Source organism: Strix uralensis, chromosome 8 (genome assembly GCF_047716275.1).
Source record: "Strix uralensis isolate ZFMK-TIS-50842 chromosome 8, bStrUra1, whole genome shotgun sequence".
Lineage (NCBI taxonomy): Eukaryota > Metazoa > Chordata > Aves > Strigiformes > Strigidae > Strix > Strix uralensis.
In genome coordinates this window covers 3,842,618-3,855,950 of record NC_133979.1, presented here as the reverse complement: position 1 = coordinate 3,855,950, position 13,333 = coordinate 3,842,618, and the positions used below count along the sequence as shown (strand labels likewise).

The following is a 13,333-nucleotide window of genomic DNA, read 5'->3' as shown; positions in this document are numbered from 1 at the left end:
AGAGCAGCCAGTTAATGGTATTTAAACAAAAGATTAGGAAAATAATTACTGTTTGTTAATTAGCTATGCTGATGTCTAAACATATAGTTCTGTACATATTCAGGCATGCATCTTCCTTTCGGTGAGGGTTTTGAATAATAGTGACTTGAGTTGTAAAGAAGCATATAGTTTAATATAGGGATAAATTTTACAAAAAAGCGGACTATAGGAAGCATTTTCTAAGAAAAAGTATTACATATATATCAAAGCCGGTGGAAGTGGCTGGCCCCATAGAGAGTAAAACCGAAGTTCTTAGTCTCGCAGTGAGAGTTTACCAGAAGGGCCCACTGGACTCCATTTAGTGTGTCAATCAGTACCAACTCTCCATTTTTGTCGGTGTTTATTTTTTCCTTAACTAAATATTAGCCTTCAAATAGCAAGTGCGGATTCACCAGAGTTTCATAAAAGCCGCACAAAAAGGTGTTTTCCATGGTTACGAACTGCTCGAGTGCACCGGTTCTGGGAGTGTCGCTGGGTTATGGCTGGCTGCCCTGCAGAGCTTTAGGATATTGGAAAGTCACTTATGCAACAAAGGCAGGAGTGATGTTAGATTTTGGCCAGACTCTCTCCTTAGCTGTGTGGAGGAGAATGAAACCCCCCGCCAAGGAAATGGAGTGAAAGGGGTTGGCATTTGCTCCATTCTCCTTCCCTTTTTTGGTCTAGCAGAAAGCCCTCTGTAGAAACAAAATGCAGTTAAGGCTCTACCAAAAATTGGAATATGGCCCTCCTGAGGGGTGCAGGAGCCAGGAGCAGCTGTTCAATACAGCATGGCCTCCTGGGAATGAGAGCTAAAAATCACAACAAGGTGGTTAATGATTCTCAGAGCAATAGTGAAACTCTCCAGCTGTGACATTAACCAAAACATGAACGTTAGTGCTGTCCAAGGAAGGAAGAGCCCCTGGAGATGCACACTGGGGATTTGCCACTACTGGGTGGCGAGGCATGCTCTGGGAGTTGAAAATTTCAGCTGCGTAGCCTATCCCTTTGGAAAGCCAGCATTTTCCTCAGTGAGATGACACAATGGAGATGGGATTCATGAGGTACGGGAGGGTTCATTTTTCCTCCATAAAAAGCCTTTTCAATAGAACACATCCTTGATATCAGAAGCAGTCCCCAAATTATCTTATCTCAGATCTCTTCTCAATTTTGTTTGGTTGGTAACCCATAACAAACACAACACAATATTTCCTTGAACTTGGCATTTTCTGGGTTTCAGACCTCATTGCCCAAAGAAAACACCACCTCCACTACATGCCAGTTGGACTTTATCACTATCATAACTGGATCTGATTGTTAGAATCTGTGGCCCTCATTCCAATGCAGAGTCTAAGATACTACCATCCCGTACACCATGATTTTCAAAGAGCATTTTTAAACTAAATGTTATTTTCTAAGGTTCACAACTCTACACGAGGAGAAGCTTAGCTATTTTCCCTTGTTGCACAAGATAGTTATCGGTTAATGTCCCTTTGCACAAAGGAGTTTTCGTGTTAAACAGCATGTGTGTCCGGATGAGAAGAATGATCTTGTGGCTGTAGTACTGGATTCATAATCAGATTGGATTTCTCTCCCTTTCTCTGCTATGCATTGCCTGAGCACCCTCTGGGCAAGCCACTTTAGCTTTCTGTTTGCTCCTTTCCCTATCCATAAAAAAGAGGGTGATGACTGTATCATTTAATTTGTTAGAATTTGCAGTTCCCTCTCAGATACTCAGCTGCCGAATGCATTGCGGTAGGAATTGCTGTATTGCACTGCGTTCCTCCGGTTAATTTTCTCACTACAACTCCACAACGGCTAAACTGACTCCTAGTCCTTTGTGAAACAGTACAGCTCTTCATACGAAGCACATGTACCTGTCATCGTGGTCTGTAAGAGAGAGACCTAGTGGTACATTAGGTTATCGCTCACCCAAATCATCTTCACTAATCAAAGGTTTATCCTTTTAATCCAGAACTGTCTGATAAATGACACACTCCTATACTTAACAGAAATTATTTCAGGGAAGTATATTTTAAATTAACATTCTCCTACTGCAGGCAACTTTAAAATACATGACGTTCCCAAAACTGTTTGTTTGTCTTGTCTTTCATACAATTTCTTGCCATTTTGGCTAAATATCAAAGCTGTCTGTGTGAGCAAATGTTCTTTCTCTGCCAGCTCCTGTTTTGCTTGTTCCTGAAGTGAAGCATCATAGCAAATTTGTGGCATCACATTCATTTCCTTGGCTATAGGCTATGATGTTGCAAACAATCCTTAGTGAATTCCAGTAGCAGAAAGACTAGGCTGGGCAGGAAGATGTTTCTCTTCAAGCCCAACGGGCCAGTATCATCTAGGGTAAACTAGTGTAGATCTATGCGATTCCCATGGAGCAAAGCTGATAAAGATCAGATCTGCCTAAGAGACCTGGCTTCTGTTCCTTTCCATGCTTTCGCTTTTCCCTTTCCTAAAAAGGAGTTTGAAGACCCCACCATAGGCTTAGCCTATGTATACTATAATAGGAGTCAGCTTTAACCAGTGAGAGCAGTTTGCCCCATCCTAATCTCAGATCATAGTATAAGGATAAGAAGTGGTAAGACTTCCAGGAATCCCACCTCCATGTCCAACAAGGGTGTTTATTTGAAGACAGTAAGATACGGCTAGAAGCTGTATTGGTGATGGTCTGAGCAACACTCAGTACTGCTCCTTTTTCTGAATCAAATTTCACCATAACAGGAGTCATCGCTGATACGTATTCCATGTCAATTTAATAGTCTGAGCCAAAATGGCCCCTTACAATCCGCAAACGTCTCGTGACATTTTACAGTGAAGTGGGACTACCATCTTGGGAGAATCCAGAGTAAAGCCTGCTCTGCATATATGTAGTTTTGGTACTCTTCACTTCTTGGCTCTAGCAAAGTAGTTATATGACCTTAAGGAAATACCAAGCTGACATCCGAGTATTTTCAGAAAGCAAGTTAAACATAGTTTGGAGCATTACGGAAGAAAGGTATACATAGTAATTCACCCAGCAGGGTTTGAGGGGACTTTTGTGCATATTATAGTTTCCCAATGCTTTAGAATTTTTGTTTGAACAGAGAAGCCATTTAAGACAACATTCTGATGGTTTCCCTTTGATTTTCTACCAAATATCACAGCAAAAGTATCCGTCAACAGGGAACTGTAAACAAGATCTTGAGTTCCTTCCCTTCTGAGTGGAACTTACCTGCTCCAAGGGATTAAATGGCCTCTCCACTCATTCTGCTTCCTTAAAAGTAGACCAGAAGAACCAAACACCAGATGTTTGAGTTTTGAGCTTTAAGTTAATTTTCCCCACTGCAGAAGGAATTTTTTGTCTTGCACAACATAGGGTTCAGTAGTTAGTTAAAAAAAAACCCTTACCATGAAACAGTACAGAAGAATCTTAATACATGGCACTAGCAACAGAGATATACTCTTTGCAAATTTGTGGCTTCTTTGAATTATTAAGCAAATTGACATGGTAAAAAGGCAAGGAGAACATCTCACCAAATCTACTCAGTTCATTTCTTCCTTGATTTGCAGATATGAATAACAACCAGTGTACCTGTTCATACTCTAATATGCAAGCTGCACTGCAATTTGCAAAATCAGCTTGGAAACATGAATTAGTGCACTTAAAAATTCCTTTAAAACTTTGTGAAGGAAAGGTGTTCCTTGCATGAATTTTGCAAGTACTAGCAAAGCGTTAGCTTTTTGGAGAGAAAAGCTCACCTCACCAGAAACAACTGGGAAGAATTTGTTCTTAGAAGTCAGGAGTGCCTTATCTCCCCTCAGATCAGTAAGAAATGAAGATATGCAGTTCCTGGGGTGATTTCAGGAGAATGCTGTTTGAGAAAGTGAAGCTGCCTGATATAATTGTTAAGAATTAGGAGGCATCATGAGATGTCTGTGAGACTTGGGAAGAGAGGGAAGGGAAGGATGCGGTTCTGCATGCTCGTAGACTTGGGAATTCCTCACCAAAGGGCTTTGTGGGATGCAGAACGTTTGCATGGGTTCAAGGGCAGATTGGGCATTCATCAATGAGAAATCCCTTGCGGGCCATTAAACACAGGGAGTCCCTGAGCTGAAAATAATCAGAGGGTGGGAAAGAATATGAGAAAGTAAATATGTGACCTGTTTTGACTCTTCCCTGTGCCTCTGCTTATGGCCTCTGGAAGAGAGAGGAGAGTGGATAAGGTGGAGCATTGGTCTGATTCAGTACAGTCTTAAACCAAAGGCTCCTCCAATGTAATGCCTCTTCACCGAACACTGTGCCTTCAGAAAGGCAACAGGCTTTCGTCTACACAGACAATTCAGTGTCTTCTCCAACTCACTTTATTTTTCTGTAACGTTGAGGCCTGAACATTATATTTAGCCTGACTGGAATTTGGCAAGTAACTTTCCTTTTAACATTGTTTTTTGTCTCTTCATTGGATAGTTTGATTGTCTGGGGATTTTATTCAGCAGAATGCATTCCCATAAATATATTTAAAATAGGCAGAATCACTGTTTGTATTAAGGCGTCTGTTTAGGTTATTTGAATTTAGATCTGAACATGCAAAAAACTGAACAAGGGAAAAGATTGCATGGGGGATTTTCAAATGAGACGAGGACTGAAAATGCATTGAAAGCTTTTGGATGTGGAAGTACGTGGCATTGTGGACAGTTGCAGTGGAGAATATAATGCAACAATAAAATCATTAAAGTATTTCAAGTTTGGAAGTAATCTGGGTTCTTGGCTTGCATTGCATTTAATAGCTTTACATTTATGGGAGCCATTCCAGTTTTTAAAGGCAGCTTCAGCCTTCAGACTGATTGCACTTACCACCCCAGTGAAACTGCAACCCATTAATTTTTTACCGAAAGGATCTTCCTAGTTTGTCAAACACATCAAGTGAACATTTTAGAGAGTGCAGACCACAGCAGTATGAAAACCAAAACTTTGTATCGAGAGAGAATACTGGATTAGCATGAAATAAGGGTCTGATTCTGTTCATAAGCTCTTTAGTAAATTCGCAGTTATACAAAACTCCATTAAAACCAGAGATACCCCATATTTGAGTGAAAACAGTCAGGCAGTCCCAGGACCTCCAGAAGTCTCTTGTGCTACCCCAGCATGGAAGGGCCTGCAGGGTTCTCCTCAGGGATGGAGAGCAGCGCAGGTGACCCAGCACCCTTCTCCCCGAGCGCACGTCGTTGCCATCCTGCCTCGCAAGGAGCAGCCCAGTCCCCTACATGTTTATATCCCCACCATTCAGACCAAACCTTTCCAGTGTCTAAAACCAAACTCTCGCTCTCTAAAACGTTTGCACATTTCTATGTTAAACATCTGCTTAGGTGGCTCTGAGACAGTGTGTTTTGGTGTTGTTCGTGTGCAATCTAGTGCCGCTTCCTCAACGCATGTGTCCCTTCCCTTCACAGCCTACTCGACACCCAGCACCTCCCCCGCAAACCGATTCGTCAGTGTTGGACCACGGGATCCAAGCTTTGTAAATATCCCTCAACAGACTCAGGTGGGCCGCTTTCGACTTCTCTGTATGCCTGCAGCCTCTTCTTCTTCAGTGTACTCTAACGTGTCCCCGCGGAGCCAGCTGCATTGCCGCTGTCACTTCACCCACATGGTCTCAGTAACTACAGTGAAATGTCACTTGCAGTTTGTTTGTCTGTTGTGTTTTTTTTGGGCTTATGTAGTAATAACTCTGCTTTTGTAACTGGAAAGATCTCTCTTGCTTTCTAAGATATTGGCTTCTAGCGCACAGTTTTTTTTTCTCTAGGACTGGGTTTTCACAGCCTTTTGCTCCAACCTGTTCCCTAGGCAGTGCATTTAATTGCATGCGCAAAAGGAGCTCAGAGAGACCCATCAGGTAACAGCGCACCTTAGTCCCCCACCAGATACAACGGGAGACTTCTCCAATGACTTCCATGTAAAAAAAGAGACTCAGATTCCTGGCTGGCCATTTGCATGGTGGGCTTTGAGTGAGCAGGAGATTTTGTAATTGCGAGCACATCTGTTTCCTTACACAAAGAGAAAAAAGTCCGGTTGAGGCAGGCCTATAAAGCTGGGTTAACTGTATTCATAGTCCTGCTATGGTCAAATCAGAAGCTCAAGTAAACATTTGTGTTTCTTTAGGAGAAGGACGAGGTTTAAAATGTGCTTTTTCCAAGCTGTATCAAATTCCCAGGGTCGATTAAGAAAATAGTTGTTGGCAGTTTTGTTAGCAGCTAATTTGAGCCAGATGTTGAAAAAATTAAGTCTGTGCTTAATATCACGTTATCATGGGGGAGAAGGTATAAAAAAGTGAGCAGAACTAGTGCTTTAGGACAACTGCAGTTTGTAGTTTTAAGTGATTGCTTGACTACGTTACAATTCTTTTAAAGATCAACAGCAAGAAATATTTGTAATTTTGTTTTGAGTTGGTTGTGATGACTAAAAAGTTATAATTCAAATAACTAGCAAACTGGGGGGCACTACTCTTAGCTCTTGTAAGTTCTTTCACATCGTTTATATGCATCTGAATAATTAGTGTACAGATTAATGGCTGTCACATGCCACAGTCCAGTATATGCATGAAGACAGACTCCGTTGCGATGGCTTCAGCACCTATGCTGTCAGTGAAACACAAGTCACTCATTACTGAAGATTTTCAGTTTACAGGGCTGCAACCAGATGCCTGTGAACACAATGTGTTTTCTTGCTATCTGTTCTTTGTGTACAATTTAGGGGCTTTAGTTTATAGCTCTGTCGACAGCACAGGTTAAACTACATCGAATCTCAAACCTTCTCTGCATTAAATAGGGTCACAGAAAGTACACCAGCAGTGCAGAGCAGGGTTTTAACCCATCACGTTCTGACTTTTTTTCATGCCTTAACAAAACACAGCCTGCACCCCACTTTTCAGGCCTCTTCCTTTATTCGCTTTATGTATGTGTCAAGTTTTCATGCGCCTTCACATTGAAATCTTACTTCTCCAGTCGTTTTGGAAACAACTGGAATACACAGAAATACACTGAAATTGGGAAACAGGAATGTTAAGGTATACTGTTAAAGTCCTTAAGCATTTGGTCTTTTCCTCCATAGCTCAGGAAACTTGAAACCCTTTGGAGAATGCTACTTACCTTTTCCAGAAGACTTGAAAAACTACTAGTTGGTAAATTGATTATGTAGTCAGACACAACAGTATTAAGTCTCAAAAATATTTTAAACTTATTTGCATCCTGCAGCCTAGGTTTCCCAGATAAGTTTGTTGACTGTAAACTTTTATCCTCCTTATTTATGACTTAAATCATTTTAAAGTGCTCTACCCTTACTTTAAGTGCTTCTATGTAATGCAGTATAGTGAATAACAATGCTGTACAGTGAAAAACAATACTCAAGCACAGCTTTCAATTAAAGTCAAACATGCTGCCGTGGGTAAGGAGACTGACTTCCAGTCTCTGACTCCAGCTGCATCTCTGTGCTTCTATACATCATTACACCACCACAACCCACTTGATACAAAATATATAATTTATCAGCAAAACTCACTACTTATTCATGAAACAACTCTGAAGTTGACTGAGTTTTAAATTGGAGAAGGAGGGAGGTAAAAATACTAACTGCGATGATTTGGGATTTACTTAGCATTCCTCTAAACAAAGACATGCTTTTGTACTCGTTTTGCAGGGCATTAGTGTATAGGACAATCACATAGGATATTTTCAAAATGAAAATATAAAAACACATAGGACTGTGTTATTAAAAGCAGCTGGGGTGGCTGCTTTCCATCAGGATTTTTTATAGTACATTCAGAGTCAGCCTAAGATATGGGTCCTGAGGACCACTAACTGCCAGGCCACACAGCTCCCTCAGACAAGAGGAAGCAGTGAACACTCAGAGCTTCTGAAAGTCAAGCTTAAATATAAGGGTTAAGCTACTCTTTACTGCTGGAACAACAAAATAAAAATGAAGACTGTATCTGAACATCTGCTTTTTTAAAATTACAGTCCAGCTACAAGCTATAAGAAAACATTATGGTCAGCTTTTTGGTGGCTCTGATTTTCTCTTCCAATTGGTGGGTCATTTCCTACAGGCACTAGTTACGCATCATCGTTATTAGTCTTAAAATGCTGCAAAAGTGAGTCTGTGCACGGGGATGTGACAGCGCCGTTCAGCAGAAGTCACATTTCCCATACATGGGCATTCACAGGCTTTCACAGAACATTGGAATAAAATCGCAGACAAATGTACAACAGCATGGCTGGGTTTGAGCAAGGATCATTCTGTCCTGGGCTGTTTTTAAACAACCAAAACCAGTGCGTGCCTTTCTTAATGGGCATTATAAAAATTAGCAGTAGACATTTCCATTAGCAGCATGTTCTGATTTATGTCACATTGCCTCAGATAGAATTCCTTAAAGGAATTTTATGGAATTTATATAATATTTTATTTAGAAAAAGGCCGTATTCCTGTGTCAACAGAGGTTGTAGCAGGACGACAACTCCATGACAGAAGAGAGCAGGAACTAAACTGATTTAAGTCAGTAGTTCTGATTCAGTAACAAAGGCCCCAGAAGGGCTCTTGGCTTTGTCTGGTTTTAGCAGCTTCAGAACTTTTCAGTCAGTTTGTTTTTTCATACACTGCCTCTGCTTACCCCATCCATCACTCTGCCACTCCAGCGGCTCACCGCATAATTGTCCTATCTGGGGGGGTTATTTGAATCTAAATTTCTGTTTGAGCTATTAGAAGAAACACTTGACTTGGCATCCTCTGTATATGTTGACAAAAAGGCACAGGTGTTGTAACCTTTGCTTGATAAATCATTTACTTTTGCTACTTGACTCGCAAGCAATATGGGGGCATCAGCTTTTTAACTGCCTTTTCCATATGCAAATCAGAAATACAGTATGCCTGGGGTACGCAGTCTTTAGTTTCAAAAGCAAGCTGGTCTAGATACCTCATGACTAAGTAATAGATACGTCTCTCGTATTGCCAAGGACTTGTAATAAGGAGAGTGGTAGAGGAATGGGAAAGTACCATCACATTAATTAGGGACTAGCCTATCGGTAGCAACAACGCTAATACAGAATAAAGGGTTCTGAGTTTGGGGTTTTTTTTTTTTTCCTAACCAAGCGATAAAAGTAATTGTGAAACACAGGATATGCGCTCAGAGTACATGCAGCTGGTAACACTAAACTAGCAACCTGCTCTTTGTGACCAGAGTTTGCATTGTCACTCGCTGCTCTAAACGATGTTTGCTGATCTCTAAATGCCCTCACTTTGCTCTATAGTACAAAATTCCGTTAGGGATCATAAGTATTCACTGTGCTGCAGCTCCACTTCGCACTAAACATTGTTTACTAGGCTGAGTCCTGTTTGCCACCTACTTACCCTACATCTTCCTGGAAATTGTACTTTGGATGCTAAAAACAGCTCCTGAGCAACACATGCCTGCTCCATCTAATCACTCCTACCTGCCAGTAGCCCGTGTGCCTTACACAGTAAGGTTACGAGGATGCACAGAACAGAAACTGCCTCCCACTGCAGGCCGAGGATCAACTGCTTTACCACCTGTGAGAAACTAAACGGGTTTCTTCTCTGCTTGAGAGAGAAAGTGTATCATGCACCCTCTTGTCCAGCCATTTCAGGAAAAATGCCTCTCTAATCTAAACGTGCTTTATATCGGATCCATGCCAGTTAGTTTTTAAAACATAGTTAAGTGCAAAACCAAATATTTATTCCCTTACCTTTCTCTAGGAAAAGATAAAACTATTTTCTAGAAGAACAGAAGCAGAAGCTCTTCCTGCTTCTGCCTCTGCACGGTCCCAAAGTTAAAGTCAGATCATGGATAGTAAGCCGAGGTCTTGGCTTGTCACACTTTCCCCGGGGGGACCCTAGAGCCACCCAGCTACAACAGTGTTCGAGATAGAGCTCTTCCTTTATAACGCCAAACAATTGAAACAAAAGGCCCATAACTTACCTAGCACACTGCAATAAAGTATAAGGAAAAACACCAAAAGTCAAACAAGCTTATCTAGGCAGCAAAACAAGTATGAAAACCAGCAAGCTCAGAAGCATGGCTGTGCTCTTGCTGCCAGCCTTATAAAGACCAGGTACAAAAATGCACGCTGTGAAATACATCTATAAAAGAGTAATGCTGCCCTGTAGTAACTTGGGGGAAATGACTGAAGTTTAGCAAAATGTTTATAGTATAAGGAAATTGCTAACTTCTTTAGATCTGCTCCTGTTCTCTGCCTTTCCTGAATTAGACAGTGGTATCTTTGTAGCTTTTTGTTTTAGGCTTTTATTTATCTCTAAAAAACCACCTTATGCCTCAGGTGCATATACAAACCTAATTGTACAATTACTTTTGAGAGACAAGGGGAAGACTATTTTACTTCCCCACAATCCTTTTTGAAAGCAAACTGCAACCTGCAATTTTTCACTGGCAGCACTTTAAAACAAAGGGCACGAGAAAAAAAATGAGCTTTATGCTGTGTCCTGTAGGTTAGCAGATGTGAGCTCTGTCAGACAAGGGGGGGAGGCAAATTCCAGAGTAGATGGTCCTTCTGTGATAACAGCCAGTCACTGCTGCCTCGACACTTAATTCGGAGGAGTGTGGTGCAGGTGATGCCCCTCGCCGCGGCTGGAGGCGGCACAGGCAGGGGGGAGGCAGGGAAGCAGTCTTGCAGGTAGCAAGGCCCGAAAGCGTATAGGATTCATAGATCAAAGTCAGCACCTTGAATAGGAAGCTAATGCAGTTCCTCCAGAGCTATCACTCCTGCAGCTGAAACCGCGTAGCTGTTTTGTGCCCAGGTTCCATTGCCACCCTATGGAAGAAAGAAACCAGTGCACACATTTTTCTTTTGACAAATAAAACATGTGCCTCGCTTCACGGGGATTTTCCATTTTTGCATCTCGCCGAACCCCTGCTCCAGTGCCCTGCCCTTTGCACCGTCAGAAAGGGACGCAGAGCTGCCAGACTCGGGCATGGCTCATGTTGATGTGCTTTATTAATGAGTACCACAAGCTGCCTGTCCTTTTCTGCCTCTGCACCCTCTCTCTTTCTCCCATTTCCCAGGGCCCAGGAATTGCTCTGGTCAGACAGGCAGCACCTGCTGGCCCTCGGGGAGGAAGAGTAAGGTCAGGATCTTGTGGTAGTGCTAACAGCTGAGCCACCGCTTCACTTCACGGAGCAGTTTGTGTTCAGAAGAAGTGTAAGGGGTGTGTGTGGCTCGTACATTGCTGTAGATGTGCAGAGAACATGAGAGGCTGCAGGAACGAGATCAGGCCTTTTATTTTGGGGGTTTTGAGCAGAACTATTTATAAGCCAGGTCAGTGCTACTTGTTGCTTAGGAGACTGTGCCTCCCCAGGATAAGAATACTTACCCTCAGGGCTGAATGCACCGCTTGTGTTTGAGCGTGAATGAAGATGAAGAACACTAATTTGGAAGTGTTTGTTCAAATCAGTTCAGGCCCCTGAGAATTACATATTCCATAAAGTAACCTCCCTAGGCCAGCACGCATGGCTCTGGAAGCAACTTAACTGCAAAGCACCTTTAAGCAGAGACTTGACCGCCCCTTTCCTTCTCTTGGTCCGTAGCAGCAAGTGTAGTAGCAGGTTCAGAATATCATTTGCATGCAGGATAACGTCTCTCCTGGGTAAAGAATAGAAATATGCAGAGACTAGATATAAAAACACTATTTTGAGTGTGGGACTGCTACTTGCTAGAGCTGCTGAAGTTAGAGGGATCACTCTCCTTCCAAACCCAGCAGGGATCTGTGGACTTTCTCATATCAGCAATGGGAAGCGAGGGCTGCTCTCCTCCGACAGCTGGAGCAGAGTTACACAGTGCCCAAAGTGCCATCTGAATTTTAGATTGCTCCTTGAGCCTGTGTGGTCCCTATACCCTCATGGATCGCTTCCCTGCTAGACATTTACAATACTCGTAAGAAATGGGAAACCCAAAACAGAGATCAGAAACAGAACCATTACAGTGAACGGTTGAGCATGTGAGAAGAGAAAGTTGTATATGTGACCACTTAATTTATAGTAATTGCCTGGGCTGAAGGGTATTGAAGGAGGATGGGCTCTTGGCTTGAGCCCTATTATGACCACTGAAAGTTTTGATTCCTGAGCAAAAAGTATTTTGCTGCAGAACGAGTGGCACCAACCTACTGATATGTGACCTGAATGTTGGTGCTGTCATTCATCTTCCACCCAGGAAGCAGCTATACTGGCCTGATCTTGAGGGTGGCCTGGAAATGGCTCTAAAAATGTATAAGTCTACAGAGAGCGTGCATAGAAAATGCAGTGTCAATCTATCAAGCAGCAGGTCTCAGACCCTGGGAAGCTGAAAGGAGATTTCAGATCCTGCCTTCGCTTTGTGTTTGGCCATATTAAACTCACTCTTCTCTTTGGTTGAAATTAGTCAAGGAAATGTTGGCTGAATCCTTCACTGAGCTAAAATTGAGATGGTTCCACCATGATGGGAGCAAAGAGCCCGCATGCGGTCGTGGTGCTCTTGATGTGCCCCTGATCACATAATAGCTCCATAGCCACATGTCCCCAGTGCAGCGTGAGTGTGAACGTGCTGCTCTGATCACAGTTACTAATGACAGTCCAGAGAGTGCTCCACAGAGAGGAGGTACAAAGGTGACCAGAAATCAGGGTCACTCCCCAACTCCCGTTCCCTTCACTGCCTGCTCAGCTCAGTGCACAAAGCCCGTTTAATTGAGCTTTCGTGCAGAGGGGCAGTATGAAATTTCACTCTCAGATCAGTTCTTAAAAAGCAGCAGAGAACAGTGTACCTCAAGAAGAAAGCACGTATTGCACTATAAAGGTAAAGATTCATAGAAAACTTCCTAGTACCATCACATGGCCTTATCTTCAAAGTGGGTTGGAGCCAAATCAGTCCAGAAATGCCTGGGTTAGTCCTCAGCAGGAGGGATCCTTTTTCCTGTGCTTTTTCTTCCTCCTCCTTGCAGGCTCCGGTGAGCAGTTCAGACTTTTTTTTGGAAACTAACACTAAGCATCCTATTTCCAATAGATACAGCATACAGTTATTTACAATGGACATAGACGAATTTCCCAAACTAAGCAATTAAACTTACTGCATTTTTTCCCCCTCCTCACAATAAACAGGAAGCCTGTGCGTAAGGCACCCTTTCTGTGGGTTTTATGGCCATTACTTATGCTCCACAGTAGGGGAGAAGAGAGAGAAGAAGTAAGTGTGGGCCTGGTGGGAAGAGTTGGCAAATGCAGAAATATGATGAATGAGCTGGAGAGATTTAATTTCTTACTAAATTCTCTACAAGCTG

General features: G+C 42.5%; 1 protein-coding gene across 13 annotated transcripts in view; it reads left to right on the top strand.

Annotated features, from left to right (window-relative positions):
* NFIA (nuclear factor I A) overlaps positions 1 to 13,333 on the top strand; it is a 253,802-nt gene that overhangs the window by 218,368 nt on the left and 22,101 nt on the right. For 10 of the 13 annotated variants that reach the window (XM_074875889.1, XM_074875896.1, XM_074875898.1 and 7 more), the window contains one exon: positions 5,458 to 5,549. The exons of the other annotated variants lie outside the window; for them this stretch is intronic. In XM_074875889.1, the coding sequence (XP_074731990.1) occupies positions 5,458 to 5,549 (92 nt within the window). The remainder of the gene's footprint in view (positions 1 to 5,457; positions 5,550 to 13,333) is intronic. 13 annotated transcript variants of the gene reach the window in all.